The 17,740-nt window shown below is 41.0% G+C and overlaps 1 protein-coding gene across 2 annotated transcripts in view; it reads right to left on the reverse strand.

The window, feature by feature from the left end:
- The window catches only part of NOX4 (NADPH oxidase 4), a 110,355-nt gene extending 93,904 nt beyond the window's left edge, over nt 1–16,451 (reverse strand). Inside the window, exons 1-7 of one of the 2 annotated variants that reach the window (XM_059838527.1) lie at nt 16,323–16,451; nt 15,471–15,566; nt 6,363–6,473; nt 5,371–5,455; nt 4,618–4,715; nt 2,722–2,749; nt 413–485 (exon numbers count right to left, since the gene is read on the reverse strand). In XM_059838527.1, the coding sequence (XP_059694510.1) occupies nt 413–485; nt 2,722–2,749; nt 4,618–4,715; nt 5,371–5,455; nt 6,363–6,473; nt 15,471–15,566; nt 16,323–16,379 (548 nt within the window). In that variant the 5' untranslated portion in view covers nt 16,380–16,451. Of the gene's footprint in view, nt 1–412; nt 486–2,721; nt 2,750–4,617; nt 4,716–5,370; nt 5,456–6,362; nt 6,474–15,470; nt 15,567–16,322 lie in introns of those variants that run through there. The other variant, XM_059838528.1, reaches the window with a different exon arrangement.
- Nucleotides 16,452–17,740: the final 1,289 nt, after the last annotated feature.

The raw sequence follows: 17,740 nt of genomic DNA on the forward strand, positions 1-17,740 counted from the left end.
TGGGTTGGTTTTTTTTGGTTTGGTTTGGGTTTTTTGTTACTTTTTTGTTACAATTAATTGGTGAAAAAAAGATAACATCTTATTTTTCTTCCACTGGACTTAATTTATGCACTGCACAGAACTTCCCATTTGCTGAGTTTACTGCCATCCCTACAACCAGGAATAAAAGAACTATTTAAATTTTTAAAGGTCCACACTTTTAATTCAGCACACTCATTAAATAGTACTTTTTCAGAAGGTAATTCAATCAGGTCTTGTAATTGTTTTCATACCAAATTCACTGTGCTAATTTACTGCAAGCTAGGGGAAAAAAAACAGACAAGAAAACTGGTATTTTTAACACTCTAGTCAGTAGGAGAATATGCTTACAGAAATTGCATTTTTTTAGCATAACAATCATATTGCATCTTACCTGATGGCATATGTGGAAGCTGTACACATTAGGAATAACACTAACACCATAATGACTCCAGTCAGACCGGGAACTAAAATGGACAGAACTTACAATTAAACTGTGAAGAGCTATACTTGTCTACTATGACCTTTTAAGAAAGTGGAATTAAACATACAAATCATGATTCAATCAAAACTCTTGAATATTCTTATCTCTTGAGCACAACTCATGTATCAAACCAGACAGGAAAGAAGAGTTCTTGTGTAATTTCCCACCTTCCCAAAGAAAAATACCCTTTTCCTTGCATTTCACCATGCATCACAATTTCTTATTTGTCTTTGCTCCTGTCATCTTTTGCTTGTGACATCTGTGTCTAAGCAGGTAACTAAGAACAAACACTGTTTATGTGCAAGACTAACTGCACAAGCTTCTGTCTCTTTTTTATTCCAAACACTACACTCTGTTGATCATGACAATTAAAAACCTGTTCAGGGACAGAATTTCAAGCAAATCAATTTCTATGCAAGCTGTCACTACAATTTTTTGCCAGCCCATTTCATTCTGGAATGGGGAAGATCCTGAAATTACTCTCCATGGCATTGTATCACGCTTGAAATTGTTGCCCATAGTGCAAGGTCTGTGACGGTGATCTGCAGCCAGCACTCAGGAAGGAAAGGTTAAAAATATTAACAATTTAACTCATCTGCTCAAATGAAGACTTGTATCAGAATTAGTTTATTCTCAGGTCTTTCTTAAGTCAAAGGAGAGATTATCTCAAATCTTACCTTTCTATAAACTTCTCAATACCCATTCATTGAAAAGTCTGATACCCAAAATCTGACACATCACAATTCACTCCCCAGTTTTTACAGACTTACAATCAATGGAAGCTTTGCCATGGACTGCACAAAAAACTGGATTTCCCTCCTTCGTGGAAAGATTGCAGTTAAAAGCAGCTGCAATAAAAAATATGCATTCTCTCCACTGCTTCCTCCCTAATTTCTTTTTTCTCAATCTGATTTGATGTGTAGCGTGCAATGAATCTCAACTCTGAACTAATACCTCCAATGCAATTGCAGTACAGCGCCTGATTTAGCTTCCTATACTGTCACACAAGCCAGAGGTCACCCTTTATGTCCAGTTTTTCAATTATCTTCTCCATCAGACTGAAATCACTCAGTCTTGCCCCAGTTTATCAGTTCATTTTTAGTGTTACCTTTCTGCCCTGTCCCTGACTCTCCTTTCCTCTACTAAGTATAACCTTTAATACTTGTTCCTCCCACAGTCTGCCTCACACCCTTATACAAGGAGCTTTTTTCCTGGGCTAATCTGAAAAGCCATCATCTCCCTATAAATCCTTCTGATTCCTTATTCCTTCTGTTTGCTGTTCTGAACTGTCTGGGAAGAAACCAGGGTTTTTTTGCTTGTTTGCACAGCCCCCAATGCAGCAAAGTCTTGGTCCCTTCCTGAGCACTCCTCCAGCACAAACAGTACAGATTAATTACCAGTCGTTAGGACAGGGAGTGAACAGAGTAATTTTAAATTTAGGATAACTCTGACCTCAGTTTCTGTCAGTCCACGTTCTCCCTTCCTCTTCTTTCAACTGATCTAAACCTTTCCTTGGGTTTTTGGGAAATACTGGCACGTCAGCCACTAATTGCAGCACACCTATTGGGATTGACAAACCTAGAACCACTGCTGTCTGCTCACAGATTTGATTTGACTGTGCCCTAAATGCTACCAAGTCAGGATTTTGTGTTTGATCCAAATAAGGGAGAAAGTGCGGCGGCATCAGGAAGGAACTTGATCTGCTTACGAAGCGCTACAGCTCAGACTGGTGCCTGCCCCTCCATACCCAAACATTGCTCACTTCTAAATGCCCACATCAAAAATGTCTTCATTTATTTATTCTGTATGAGTGCTGAAGCCTGACTCCCATGTAACAGTTTAGATTGCTCAGAAACCCAACCAGCCCTTAAATAAGGCAGCTGAAGCAAAAAGACTGGTTTTCCACTATGTTTCTTTTTCTAGAAATTGGATCGTTTAGGAATTTGGTTTCAATGTTAGGGAGAATCTCTGTTTGAAACCAATGGATTTCTTCTGACTCATCTGTACAACAACAGATTTGAAAATGCTGCTCACCCTACTACTGTGCTTATGTAACTCCTGCCTCCTGACTACCGGATAAGCAAACTCAGGTTATATTAACACAAATCACACAACCCCAGATAGCTGAGATACAACAAATGGAGCATGCCAATATAGGACCGAAATAAATTTTGTCTGCAGAACGACAAAGTTTTCTCACTCAGTTTTGCAGGTCTTACCAGTTGCAAAAAGTAGTTTCCTCGGGTCCTGAAAAACAGACAAGCAAAACCAAATAAAATCAACATACGGTATTTTATATTTATAATACGAATAATTTTACAATAATAAGCAGCCCATGAAGCTCACACATCTTAAAGACATATGCAGTCCCTAATCTGGAAGCAGGAATGGATTTGGTATTTGGTAACAGTTTACATTGACTGCAATTCAACAAAAACTAAACCTTCAGCCTTTGCCTTCCCCCAGCAAAGATAATTCTGATCTATAATCTGAATTTAGAAAATTTTACAGACAACTGTTTTTTGAAAGCTTAACTCTACTCAGTTACCTCATCCATTTGGGAGGACAGAGTGAAGCAGAAGAGGGAGATGTTTTGAATTTAAATGTAAGACAAAAGGCAAGCATTTTACTGCCAGCTATATCACCAAGATATTTGCAGAGACCCTAGTGAAGCAAGACTGAACACAATGGATCTGACAGATGTTCCTGTGCCCTTCACCACATGTGAAAGGAAGAGGGAATATTTCAACATCAGGGAAACTGCCTCACTTCCCCTGATCCAAGCAGTGAAGACAAAACCTCTACTTCAAGAGGTTTTGTCTTCACTGCTTGGAAAACTTTTTTATTTAAACTTGCAGTTAAATGTAGTGAGGGGAGGTGAGATGTTGTCATACAGGACAGGAGAAATGAAGTCACCCTCTTTCTGACCTTGTCTGCATCCAGATGTGTGTACCCAGGTAGAGAAGATGAGAGCACCATCCAGACTGTCCACCAGAATTTAAAAAGGGATAGAAGTGGGATTCAAATACAAAGGTGCAAGAGCTACTAAAGTACCTAAAATTCAGGAGTTTTGATCCTTGAGTTCCTAAAAAACTTGCTATTTTCTCCTTCTTCTATTGCAAAATTCCTAAGGCTACTTAGTAGAGGCTTAGTATCCTGGCATGTTCTTGCCTGAGGTAAGCTTCTGCTGATGCTCCTGATGAAGGGAAGTCTATCAGACCACTTCTAACACAAGCAGACACACAGTCAACCCAGAAGCTCGGCACAATAGTTGGTGTTGGCATGTCTGTCTGCCATTGAATAGCTGGGTGATTAGATCATTCACCCAGGGAGTGGAAAACCTTGGTTGCTGGTCCTTAGGAGCCTGGATTGAGTCAAGCTCCCTTTTTCCAGGAAATGATGCAGCTGGGATAGGGTCATTCTAAGTATTTCCTAACGAATCTGGATAAAAAGAAATGCAGACCAGAGACTAGAATGAACACAAACAAGAGAGAACTTGACTGCAGCACAAGAAGAAAGGGTCTTGCTTCGAAAATCTGCAAATATCTCTCCATTGCCAAATACAAAAGTAAGCATCTGCCCAAGGGACTACGAATCTGGTATTCCTGCAAGACATCTGCACCACAGTCAGACAAGGCACACAAACCAAGTATTTTGCAAGCAGAAATCAGGTCATGTAGACAACTAACTCCATGCTTAGCATATATATGCATACATGCATTCACTGCGGCTGAAAAATGCAAAATCAGTTTCAAATCTCACTGTATTCTAAAGAGTGGAAATGCAGAAAAAATTTGCCCAAAAAGCAGCAGAAATGTTGTAACCAGGCCCACCCAAGGAAGCAGAAGAGAGAAGCAGAAGAGAAGCAAGAGAACAAGAAAAGTTTAGATGATTGCATTCTCCATCTAATAATCAAACAGGACTGAACCTTGCTGGCTTTAACACATCCTTTGTCCAGACAAAGAAATAAAATCCACAGGAATCCACACAATGGTGAGTTTTCAGTGCATGAAACAGGAGCACAATACAGATCACACAGTGGCACTGAATATGCAAACATTCATATATTTAAATGATATGCCTAAAACCAAAATATGAAAGGAAAGCTGGCTCACCTCACCACGATAGTTTGCTGCATTTAGGGTCACAAATTCTTCATTGTAGTTCTCAGAAAAGTTAAGAGCATTCACCAGATGAGCAGCAACATGTAAGACTAAAAAAAAAAACCAAAAAACTGAGTAAATCTGTAAAAAAGTGCTGGATGTTCCCTGTGGCCACCCAGATGCCAAGATATAATCACATCACCTGCATGAGACACACCAGGGACCAAGGAATTCTTAAATATTCTTCAAGAGTAAATCAGCTTATTAATATTAATGACAGAAGGCTGTATGTATTTTAGGTTTTTTTTTTTTTTAACACTACAGCGATGATTTCTGTACTGCAATGCTTCAGCTGAGACACAACATTCAAAGGTGTCCAGCCAAGAATACTTCCTCTTCACCAAACTGGGTAGCTGTCTCCACTGCTCCCTCCTCTGCAGGTAAGCCGTAGTACCCTGGTTTTTCACTCAAATTCCTTAGACAAAATGAGGGTTCATTTGGAAGGGCAGATTTTGACCTGGTCTCACATACCTGTCTTCTAGGAAACTGGCATTTTAAGGAAAGGCTTGACATTAGAATGCATGCCCATGTGTTTAAAGCAAAGAATGAACCAAACCCCCACATACATTCAAGAAAGCATTTACAATTTAAGACGAGCAAGCACAGAGCAAGACTACCCCCAAATGTACTGCAGCAGAAAAACCACAAAGTGCTGCATCAACCTGCTTCCAAAACATGCTGCTGCTCAGCAGTGTAAGAACTCACCTGAAAAGATGCATATTGTAACACCACATGTCACATGGAAAGTTTTGCTTTTATCCAGCAGCCTTCTGGTTTTCTTGCTGGCAACCTAGTAAGAGAAGAATTCAAGTAATCTCTTCCAAACAAAGCAAAGAAAAAAATACTAACAGCAACTGTGGTGATATAATAGCAACTTCAGGTTAGGTTTAACACCTCTGCAAGCTTTGTACCTAAATTTTAAAACTACTGGATTATGCCAAGGAGACAATTTTGAGGACTTAGTGAAGAAACTATACAGATATCAAGAGTACATAAATTACCTCCTGGCCTTAATATTTAGGAATTCCAGCATTACTTGAGAAGGCATTGCTGACTCTTCTATAAGCAAGATCAAAAGGAGTGGTGTGTTTGCACACATGCGTGCATCTACAGGCATCAAATCGTATAGGTATTCTCACATGAGCAACAGAAGTCACGGGTTCAATTTGCAACCATCTAGCAAACACAAATGTTCCTCAAAAGCACTATTTATATTTCCGTAAAAGCAAACGGCAAATCACAAAGAAGCTAAACATTGTTTCTCCCATGATAACAAATGCATCAGGTTGGGTATTTTTATAGAACATTCCATCACCTCCAGTAGGACACTTGTGGTCATGCAGAGACAAAGTTGGGTTCACTCTGTTAAATTCTATCATGAAGCACTTGAGAGGACACATGTATCTCTAATAAAAGAGTTTGGAAAGGCAGAGGAGAATTCATCTGGTTACAGCTCCACAGCAACTCCCCATCCTTCAAAACGGCACTGAAGAAACCACCCTCAAAGAGGTCAAATCAAACCAGAAAAGCCTGTCTTCAAAGGAGTCATGAATCTCGGCTAAATGTCTGATCCTTGCACCATGCAAGGACATAGTGTAGAACAAACAGGATTTAACAGATTCTCTTTCTATTGTTTTTATACCAAACAGAGACCAGGGTCCTTCTCTCAGGCGCTGCATTCCGAGGACAGCACTCACCTTCTGGGATCCCCGCAGGAAGGCCAAGAGAACACGGCACATCGGGAGCAGGACCAGGCAGCAGTTGAGGTTGAGGACAGATGCTGAAGCTCTGCTAACACACAATCCTAGCTGAACAAACATTGCAAGAGTTAGATTATGGGGAGAAAGGAACAGTATGTGCCTCAGTCCTCTCTCTCTTTTACTCTGCTGTGAAACCACAGCACACGCAGCATGCTATCCTGTCCTCACAGGGAAGGAAACAGCTCTCATCTTTGCATCAAGAAGTTATTAAAAATTAATTCTGTCAACAATAAATGACAACTTTCTACTGGAAGATTCAGTATCTTCATCAGTGTTCAAAGTCACATGGAACAAAGCATCTGAGATGACAGTAAGTGTCCACTGAGAAATGACATGAAAGCTTCAACAGACATAACTAAACAAAAAAGAGCGATAAATACTATGATGACACTAGACAGCCACTTGAGTGTAATGATTTTCTATTAAGCCACCAAAAGTTGTGAAAAAATATTGATTCAGTCAAACTGAAATGGTCATAGTGCTTCAAGGACTGTTACAGAATTGCCATAAAACTCCTCATCCATTCACATTATGCAATGCCATATTTGGACATAAAGTAGGTTTTCTTCAGTTTAGCTGCTCAATAGCTGGGAACTGTAATGAAATCTAATTTCACTAATGCTTTCACTGATATATTTGGAACTTACATAATTAGAACAAAAACACTTGTCAAATTAATGAACAAAGCACACATTCATGTCATAAACCTGTATTTTTAATCTTATTATATTATCTCATTCATTTATGATTTTAAAAAGTTAGCAAAATGTCATTGTTCTCTAGTTATTAGGTTGAATTACAATTTTACTAGCTTATATAAAAGATGCTTTTAGACTGTCAACAGATTTCTGGAGGGATATTTCTTACACTCTTCTCAAAACTCCAAGTATTTCAACTCCTGAAAAAATTAGTAAAAAATATTAAATTATTAAAGAAAACTCAAATGCTGCAGGAGCATGTGAATGAGTTGAACAGGTACAAATTATCTAATTAAAATTACTTAAGGTTTATTACCTTTTCAAAATTAAACTCTACATAAAAAAATGAGCATGTTTTACTTTCTCCAACAAAAATTAATCTGTGCACCATCTATTATAATCTTATCTTTGTTATCAAGAAGAAACAAAACTTACTTATGTTTGGGTCAAAGAAAATAGACGAATATATAAGCTAGTAAAAACAAACAGAATAACTGCATTTCAGAATACTTCACAAGATCTCAAGCACAGCAGCATGAAAGTGCTTTTAAATACCAGGTACCATAAAGCATTACAACTTCCTGCTCTCCCAGTGAGCAACATCCATGTACCTCACCTGCTCTGCAGCACACCTGGGCACAGCACCAGGAGGCAAACAGAAGGTAAAGATGTTCAATCTACCTGAAGAACCAAGCTCTGCACCTAAATCCTTTTTCTCTTCCAGCTACTTTACATTATTTAGTTAGACCTGAGTGCTAGGGACCTCCTCACCAGACCCTACCAGCTTCCACAGAACAGAGCAGTCACCAGGGCACCCTCTCTCAAAAGCTGCCCGTGAGAAGTAGGAGAAATTACCCCACAAAATGTGCTCTACCTTGTTCTCTACCACGTAAATGTGGGATCTCCAGAAAAAAAAACCCAGGAACACATCATCTCCAACCTACTGAATGATAGAAAATAAGACTAAAATGAGCCATGTCACTTAGTTCTTTCCCACTCTCCAGATGTCCTCCACTATTTCTTCCAATGTACTGTTAGTCCTCTTTTTCCTTACATAAAACCTCCCTTGCTTCTATTTCATCTGTTGCTTCACTCTCTGATCACTTGCACAATGAGAATTTTTTCTTGCTACTCCTACCTCATAAGCCATGTTTTCAGACCTTAGGCCATCCTCTCCTCCCTACTCTGGACTCTCCCAGCTAGAAATGACCCTTGAACAGACTGGACTTAATGAAAAGAAAACTGTCTCTATAATGCACTGTTTGTATATACAACACTGTCTCTATTTTCATTAAATCCTCTGAAGAGAAGCTAAAAATGAGCTATACACCTCACCGAAGCAATAACTTCAGAAACATGGTCATTGAAACATATAAAGATTTTTTATTGGGGCTTACTGATATGCTACAATATTGCAGTGATTAAATGGGCATGACTTGAAAACCTTAGGAATTATGTTAGAAATAATGTAATGCAAACTCCAGAAGCAGACTGAATCATTTTTGTAGGTGTTGATTAATACCCAAAATCTGCAAAAGTTTCAATACCATTAATGAACAGTTTGAACATTTTAATAATGTCTGTTGTATGACCTATATGATACATCACTACTTTCTCAAGAATTTATGTTGCCTTTGAGTTTAAATATAAACTAGGCATGACATCAGTTATCCAAGACTTCCTTTACCAAGCCCAACAATTTTTTCTTACAAAGCTTCAACAAAACAATAGTTAGGTCTAGAAGAGAATCAATTCTACACTGAATAGTGTTAAATAAATGAAATAACTCCTGTCGGAGTTCAAGAAGCATTTGGACAACACTCTCAGGCACCTGGTGTGATTCTTGGGATGTCCTGCTCAGGGCCAGGAGTTGGACTGATGGGTCCCTTCCAGCTCAACATAGACTGGGATTATAAGTAAAATGCCAAACAATTTAACAAGTATGAATCACAAATGATGTGCAGAAAAGGCTATCCTGCTAACCATCCTTTGTTTTTCTCCACTATTTAAAGAGCAAATGTTCATTCATAATGCAATTACTATGGAAGAAAGCCCTTACCTTCATTATAATCCAATGCTATCAACACCTGTACATACGAGGAAAAAAAAAAAAAAGAAAAAAAGGAGGGACCAGCAAACAACTACTTACTGCATTTTCAAGAAAGTATGATTCAAATATTAAAATATTGTTACCAATTGTTCATGTAAGGTTTTATTCTGAAGAAATAAAGTTCAGCAATTTTTCCTACAACAAGCCCATGACTGATTTGCAAACAATGGGAAATACATTCAGAAATTCTTAAAATCAAAATTCAGGCAAGAAGAAAAAGAGTTTAAGTTTGCTCTTGATATATAGCCAAAAGCTAAAAATATTACCATAAAACTAATTCTTTCCAAATGGTTTCCAAGAGATCTCTTTCTTAACTTCCTTTGCATTGCCTGGGAGGCATAGTAACAAATTAACACAGTACATTGTTGGATTTTTAAACAATTGTAGAATAAAGAATGATTTTTGCTCCAAGGCAACTCACTGGGTCTAGAAGGGAATATATACCCTTATTAAGTAGTTAAGAAATGAGAAAAATATAACCCTATTTTCTTCCTGAAGTTTTTACTGTCTTAAAAAAAAAAATGTTATTGCATGTTACTGGTACTTGAAATTTCTGCAGGATCAAAAAGAAAAAAAAAACCCACAAACACAAAATCTCTGGTACAACATATACTGGTATCTGATTTCATGGAGGGTCAACGAATCATCAAAAAACTAATGATTACTCCAATTTACAGACTAAATCTGTGGCAAAAATAGTAGGGAACTGGACCATCCACGAAACTCAAATCCTAAAAACTAGGTTAGATTTTTCCTCCAGGCAAGTATAAAGGAATTGCCACCTTCCCCAAAGCAGCATAAAAGAGCTCCAGAATGTAAATTCTCCAGTTATCCCTGTCTGATGTACAGTCCACAGAAATCCAGATGGACTCCTGGCTGTGCTCATACAACATACAAAGTAGGACAGAAAAGTGAAGAGTCAGTTCTTGTTGCATCCTGCTGCCAGCAAGACTGAAAGTGAGAAAATGAGCTTTCTCTGTTAGGCAATTGATTTCAGTATTAGATTGAGGGCTGAAGTACCTTACTGCTACCCCAGAATTCCCCAAAGTTCATCATTTATAAATACAGAGATGGATGTTACATACAGCTGCTGTGCACAGAAATCTGATATTTTATACAGGGTTGCAAAATGAAGATTTCAACAAATACTGTCCTATCTCATCTTTTAAATCCATCTTGTATCAAAAGAAATGTTAGAATAATGCAAACTCTTTCACACCTGAGAGTGATGTGGTTGTTTCTCAAGACTCCACCACCTACAAGCAACAACCCTAAAGAGCTCATGGTGCAATAGAAAAACCACACTTGATGCTGTCTCTTAGAGCCTTTCTTTAAATTTTTTCAATCTTCTTTGGTTCAGGGCACCTTGAAAGGTAAGGGCAAGACTCACAAGCCACATGCTGCTCTGCAGACTCAGGTGAGAGACCACCTCCCCAGATCAGTACTAGAGCAGCTAAAGTTGGTTATTTTCCTGGGGGGAACAAACCGTGCTACATAACATGACTCTTTTTGACCCAGCTTCCTTTTCCTCATAGAGTACTCATTCTCTTGAGTAGCAGAGCACTGATAACCTAAGATGAAGGACAGAACTGAACTGTATGCACAGCAATTATTCCCCTTAGGCCTGTCAAATCTGTCTGGAGATCTTTCAATAAAAACACGAAGCAGCTGAAAATGTGAGGGTAGGGGAAACCTACCAGAACGTGTGAAAACGTCTACGAAAGTTTGACTTGGTTTTGCCCCTGAAGAGGGTTTCAAAGAAGGACTCTGTAAATCCCAATCTTATGTACTGCAACCCTTTAAAAATCATTTTAAGTGGTGCAATATTTTTTAATATGTATGGGGTATCTTTCCTGCCCTGCTGTGAATCAGTATTCTCCCTGTTCACTTGCAACTCATCATACAGGCATTCTTTGAAGGTTTTCCATCTCTTCTTGTCTACAAGTTTAGGTCATGTTCTCATTTTATACACAGTGCCTTTGTGTAGGATGTACTCCTTCTTCTGCTTAAATCAGTCACTCAAACTGAAGAAAACAACTAACTTAATCCTGAGTGCAGTAAGAGCTTCCAACTTCTCTGATAATCTCCAAGCAAAGGATCAAGGTACACAACTCCCCCCGATGCTAAGATGTGGGGGGTAAGCAGATTCCAGTGTGGTTGCATAACGACCAATGAAAGTGGAATTTGGTCTCAATTAGTGAAATCTCTGTTGTTAGGATAAACTAGCAAGGAGAGACATAAAAGTTACTGGAACATATTCCAAGCAGCGAATAAAGGTGACAAATGCTATGCACAATACTGCCCAATAAAAAGGCAGCAACTGTACAGATAAAGAAGCGAGGCAGCACTTTTCAGCCCCATTTTCAGTTATTCAAGTCTTTTCCCAAAGAGATCCTTCTGACAATGCATTTTCTTCACTTTGGTCTGAAACCAAGAAGCTTATCTCTTGCATTAACATTTGACTACATTACAGCTATTTGAGCAGGGACAAGAGAGGGAATGGGGAAAGAGACCCTTCATGCCATGACAAAATGAGCTCAAAGCTCTTTCTGCTCACAGGGAACTCAAGCAAAAGGAAACAAGCTTTTCATTCAATGCTGTTAAAGCAAGACTTGAGTTCTATAAAGCCAGTACCAAATTTATGGCTGATTTTTTTTTGACCAGGCACATTCAAACTTGTTAGACAAAAATACAGCCAAGCTAGACTGAAGAGAGAAATCCTGAAGTCTGTGAAGAAATCAGTCTTGACAATTTCACTGACTGAGCAGACCAAAATCTCCAACAATAAAGATTTTGGAGTCAAGTAATTTAAGACTCTCCCCTTCTGTAAGTCATGCCTACTACACATTATAGCAACTATCAAGAACACAAAGATGAGAATATTCCTTTCCTCTTTGCCAAACTCTTTTATAAGAAATTCATGTCTGTTGGGGATTTGTTCCTGGGCTTCTCTTCCTTAAGCAACGTAAGACCACAAGTTAACACCTATGAAATCATTAAAAAATGAGTTTCTTAATCTGAAATTTATCTGAATACTGGTGTTTTCAAACCAGTGTGAATGAATGCATTCATACAGTAAGACTATGACCTGCAGTGTTACAAGCAATTCAGTATCCAAAGGAACGGGTCATAAAAGCAAAAGAACTGGAAAGGGATTTACATCCACTAGGTTCTGCTGAACTTTCACTGCAAGTGTTATGTAACCACAGAATTATTCTGGTTGGAAGGGACCTCAGGATGTCTCCGCTCCGCTCAAACCCCCTGTTCTAAGCATGCTCAACACCAAACTCAGGTTAAGTTTGCTCAGGGTTTTTTGCCCAAATAGGTTTTGAAAACTCCCAGGGATAGAGACTGCACAGTGAAGAGTTCATAGTCTCATCAACAGAAGTCAAACTGAGCCAAGCCGAGATGTTTGACACAAAATAACACTAAGTTTCCCGGTACATAAGAGATTGATCAACCTCCTCCTACCACGTTACTGCCTTCTACTTGTCTGTTCTCTTGGCATTTCCAGCACACCACCACGATCTTAGTTCCTTTTCACAGCTGTAGAATTAGGGATCAGGAAGATTGTTATTGAAAGACTGAGTGAGAGTTAGGTACCTAAACTAATTTTAAATCCTGTCCTAAAGTATCTCTTTCAACATCACAGAGAAAGCAATTGGAAAAGAAATCTGAGCCTCGTTCTTCTGTAGACAGACGAAGGGAAGTAAATCATTTCAGTGACCACTGAACAAAAGACCAATCCCATTCTTTCTCTTTCTTCATATCAGAAAGAGATGGCATAAAAACATGGCACAGTTAAATATACTCAGAATGTTCAGTCCAAGATCTCATTTCGTGTCACACTGATTTCCTCCAGCAACTCTTCTTGTTCTCCAATTTGTTACTTGGTAAAGAACAAAATTACCTGTGGTAAATCTTTCCATGCTGCAAGTGCACAAGTTCTTAAGGCAATTATAGCCTATTGTAGCATAAGAAAGAAAAAAAGCCAACTCCTTAGGAAAACTCACTGAAAAAACCAGAAACTTTTTTTAACTCAAAAGGTGCCACTCCTTTTGGGCAACTTTGTTAGCTTTCTGGAAAAAGGAACCAGTTCTCATGGAAGCATCTATTAAAGAGTTCAATCTGAAAATACTAAAAATATCAACTGTTGAATTATAAACAAAGAATTTAATCTAAATCTCAAAATCTTCAGATACAAAGAAACTGCACAGAGGCTCTGCAAACAACTCACACATGCATAGAACAGAGAGGAGACTGGTTATACAGATGGGCCATGGGTCAGTGGCTATACAAACCAATGGAGAAAAAGAAGAGGGGCAAAAATCCCTGTGCAGCTGAAGTATTGCTAATGCCATCTCCTGAAGAAACCAAATTGGGTTCAGTTTTCCCAGCCCTTGCAAACCAATCTCTATGATTAATATGCATACACAGATATAATGGAGAGAAGGGAGAAAGCTTAATTCACAGAATGACTAGGTTGGAAGAGACCTTAAAGATCATTGAGTCCAACACAAATTTTAGAGTCCAAACCCTAACTTTGGTATCTACTGAATATATTTAGATGAGCTGTAGTACATTTTAGTCTTTAGTATTTTCAAAATGTTGAAATTAGTTTGATAATTTTGACCAAAAGTATCTTTTAGGCCTTAGCTCTTAATTTTTAACTTTATTTTACAAGTCCCTAAATTCTGTAGTACTTTTCTCCACAGTGGCAGACACAATTATACAAACATAAAAGCATGACCTCCTAGTCCTCATCTCCTGACCAATCTGTTGCCTGAGTCATCTCACATGTTCTGAACACACATTAAGTTACTTTGCAAGTGTCTTCCATTTTAAAGTATAAGAAAACCAAAAAAAAATCCCAACCAGATGATGAGCTGGTATGAGGCATACGAGTAATGTGAATTGAGAGAAACTTGCTGATTGATACCAGCTGAAAATCTGGTCCAACATGTTACCCAAGAACATTTGCTTTACAAACAACCCATTTGCTCCGCCAGGAACAAATGCAGTTTTCAAATGGATACAGTGGGCTGCAAAGCCACTAGAAATCAAGATAAAATTAAACATGTTTTTGTGCTTTTTCTGTCAAGAAGGTCACCACCATGAAGGATTTAATTATTGTCATTGCCTTATTTTTTGCACTATATTTGCTAAGATTCATTCTTGAACACATCTGAATCAACCATAAGAAGGAAAAAAAAGGAGAAAATTGCATCAACTCAACTTATTTCCAAGCAAGATCACAAAACTTTATGGTACCGGTTAGTTATGACAATATCAGCCATATAGGACTATATACCCTGAATTTATCAAAAATAAATGCCAGAGGCTCTACAGCAGATTAGGATGTGCATCATCTGTGTTTAATCCCGTGTCAACCTTCTACTGAAATCCATTCCTGAGTATGACATAGTGTTACAAAAAATCATGTATTCAGACACTTTTTCCTGGATGGTCAAATTCTGAGCAACCCGTGGGCATTTTTCCACAAAGATGTTAACCCTTACTTTATGCATTTTTAGACAGAAGGTTTTTTTGAAATTACTACAACGGGTAATTTCCTAAGGCAGGCTGGTATCTCACATCTCCAAAGTATCTTTTTCTGTTCATCTGCTGGTGGTGCTTTTTCTGTTCATCTGCTGGTGGTGCTGCCCTTGCTAAACCAAAACATCTGAATCTTCATTAAACCACCCAGAATTAAAGAACTTACTATTAGAAAACAAAACTGAAGTTACAAGCATTACAGTGAATTTACACAGAACAGAGGATCCATGAGAATGACAAAAACTATAAAGAACTAAGACTTATTAAAAGAAGTCCCTCAGCAACCATGTATATTACAATAACTGGATTGGAAAGAATTGGCCAACAAGAGTCCATAGCTTGCTAAATGCGCTGATGACGAAAAGTGGAGCTCCAGTCATTTGTTGAGCATGCCTGTGTTCCTCTGAGCTTGTCTGCTGCTGGGAATACCGGGAGGGTAGAGAAGAGGGAAAAGAATAGCTGTCCCACACTTGACTGGGACTTTTTCTTCTCAAGAGTGTTCACTTTCTACTCCTAAACGACTGTCAGAAGGATCCCAGTAAATTCTTACCTGATCATTCCCCACTTTGAAAAGTTAACAGGTAGTTTGTGTCATCTTTGATTAGCAAATGCATTCTGCCCCTTATCCCATCCTCGAGCATCCCAATTTCCAGGGTAAAAAGTAATGTCCAGGTCACTCACCCCTAACATCTGATGCAAATAATAATACTGTAGCCCTTGATTATAAAGCAGGAAGGTTTTCCCAAAGAGCCATACATTGAGGGAGAGCCAGAAAAACTGAAATGAAACAGAAATAAGAGATTGTAAGTGAAAGTTACATGTGCAAACTTTTCAGTGTTCATTTCATTCATAAAACTCATAGGTCTGTAGTTATATAAACATTCATAAATGGAATGGAAAAGCAAACTTCATGCACATAGTATGCTATGAAGTAGTAAAAGGAAGTGCCCCTATGTGGGAAATTTTCGCTTTCATTGAACTTCACAAAACGTTTTGGGTCTTACGACAACCGAGAGCGGGCAAAGCACTCCTATACAGGACACTATCCCAGATCTTTAGCTGGACGTTGCATTTAAGAGGATCAAAGAATCAAAGACAACAACAAAGAGACAAAGGAAAGTAAAGAACTTGACCTCCAAGAAACTGCATCTTCTCCCCCAAACTTTCCCAAACAGAGCCTAACAAAGAGCAAGCACACGCACAGCGTGTGCCAACCGGGCAGGGCACGGAGGGGCCATGCCACCCGCCTGCATCCATCCCTGCCAGCCGCGCACCGGGACGCGCACGGAGCACATCCCGCCCACCCGTCCGAGCCGCGGCACCCGCACGGCTCCTGCCCCGCAGGGCGGGCACGCTGGGACCCCTGCCCCGCACGGCTCCTGCCCCGCAGGGCGGCACCAGGTGCCCCGGCTCCCCGACCCGCGGGGCAGCCCCCGGGGCGGCCCCTGCCGCCTGCCAGCACCCACCGGCCCCTCCTGAGCTCCTCCGCGGGTCAGCCCCGCCGAGGGGACCCCCCCCCGGGGCCGCCCCTACCAGGAAGAGGTGCTTGCTCCCCTCGTTGGCCAGCCAGCTCCTCCAGGACAGCGCCATGGTGCGGGACGCCCGCGGGGCAGGACGGAGGGTGGGGGGCGCTGGGCGAGCCCTCCTTTTCAGCCGGGCCGAGCCGCCCTCCCCTCTCCCCACCCCTCACCCCCCGCCCTGTCTTCCGGCCGCCGGGGCGTAGCGCTCCGGCCCCGCCGCGCCGCCGGCCAGCCCCCGGCTCCCTCCCGCTGGCGCTGGCCCTTTGTCCCCGGCCCAGCGCCCCGGGACCCGCAGCGCAGCCACCCGGCACAGAGGGCAGCTCCGGAGGGCAAGCTGCCCTGCCCTGGCCTGCCCTGCCCTGCCTTGCCCTGTCCTGTCCTGCTCCGCCGCGCTGCGGTGCCGTGCGCCCGCTGCCTCTCGTTCCCCACCTTGGGAAGAGCGTTTCCCCGCAGAGAACCCCGTCCGTGGGGATCCCACTTGCCCGACCCCCCCCATCCCCGGCCGGGCTGAAATGTGATACAGAAAGCAGGAGGGAGCGGGGGAGCAGCCGTGCATGCAACAGCTCTGCAGTTCGGGTGAAACAAAGAGGCTGCCCGAGAAACTACTCTTCGGGCAGCACGTGAGGCCCTCGAAAGCCGGGAAGGGACAGGCTCTGTTACTGATTTGAAGTCTGATCCTGCTCCATCAGGTGTCCCTGGAAGACACTGGAAGAGGCCGTCTCCTGTCTGCCGGCACAGCGGGTGCGCAGGCGAACAGCAACCAAGAAAAAGGGGCTATGGGCAATTCCACATCCAGTGTCCAGAGTCTGGGTTGCTGTGCTTTGCCGGCAGTCTGCTTTTACTGGTGGCCTTCGTGTTTAGTTTGGGTTTGGGGAGGGTGGGGTTTGAGGGAAAGTTGCATCGGATACTGATTTTTAGATTAAGAAAAACCTTTTGAAAAAAATGCTTGTTGCTAGCAGCTTTCAAACAGGACAGCCTTGTGAGACAGCTGAAAAGTTCCACCAGGCATTGTGGTGCACGTGTTGCTCCTCGAGATAGCAGCAGCGGTGGCAGCTGGCAGCAGAGTAAGGATGGTGTTCTGGAAGATGCCAAGTCCGAGGAGCGGTGCTGAGTAGTCTCATCCAGTCCAGTTTGAGTGTCTGTCTTTCTCTTATTATGTGGCAGGTTGCCATTTTTTGAGTTCCTTATGAGCCACACACCAAGAGTCCAGAGAAGAATGGAAGGGGGCAAAGTGCCATCTTTGTGCATTTTGTATCAAGGTGGAGGGGCATGTCTGACCCATGTGTGGTCCTGGGAATAAAGAGTACAAGCAGGGCATGGCACCTTTGAAACTCAGTTGAGGGTGTTTTTGCTGCAGCAGGAGCTCTGTCTCAACAAGTGGCAGGATTTCTGTGGCTGTATGAAGTTTTAGGTGAAGTTCTGAAGTAGCAG

This window comes from Haemorhous mexicanus, chromosome 2, assembly GCF_027477595.1.
Source record: "Haemorhous mexicanus isolate bHaeMex1 chromosome 2, bHaeMex1.pri, whole genome shotgun sequence".
NCBI lineage: Eukaryota > Metazoa > Chordata > Aves > Passeriformes > Fringillidae > Haemorhous > Haemorhous mexicanus.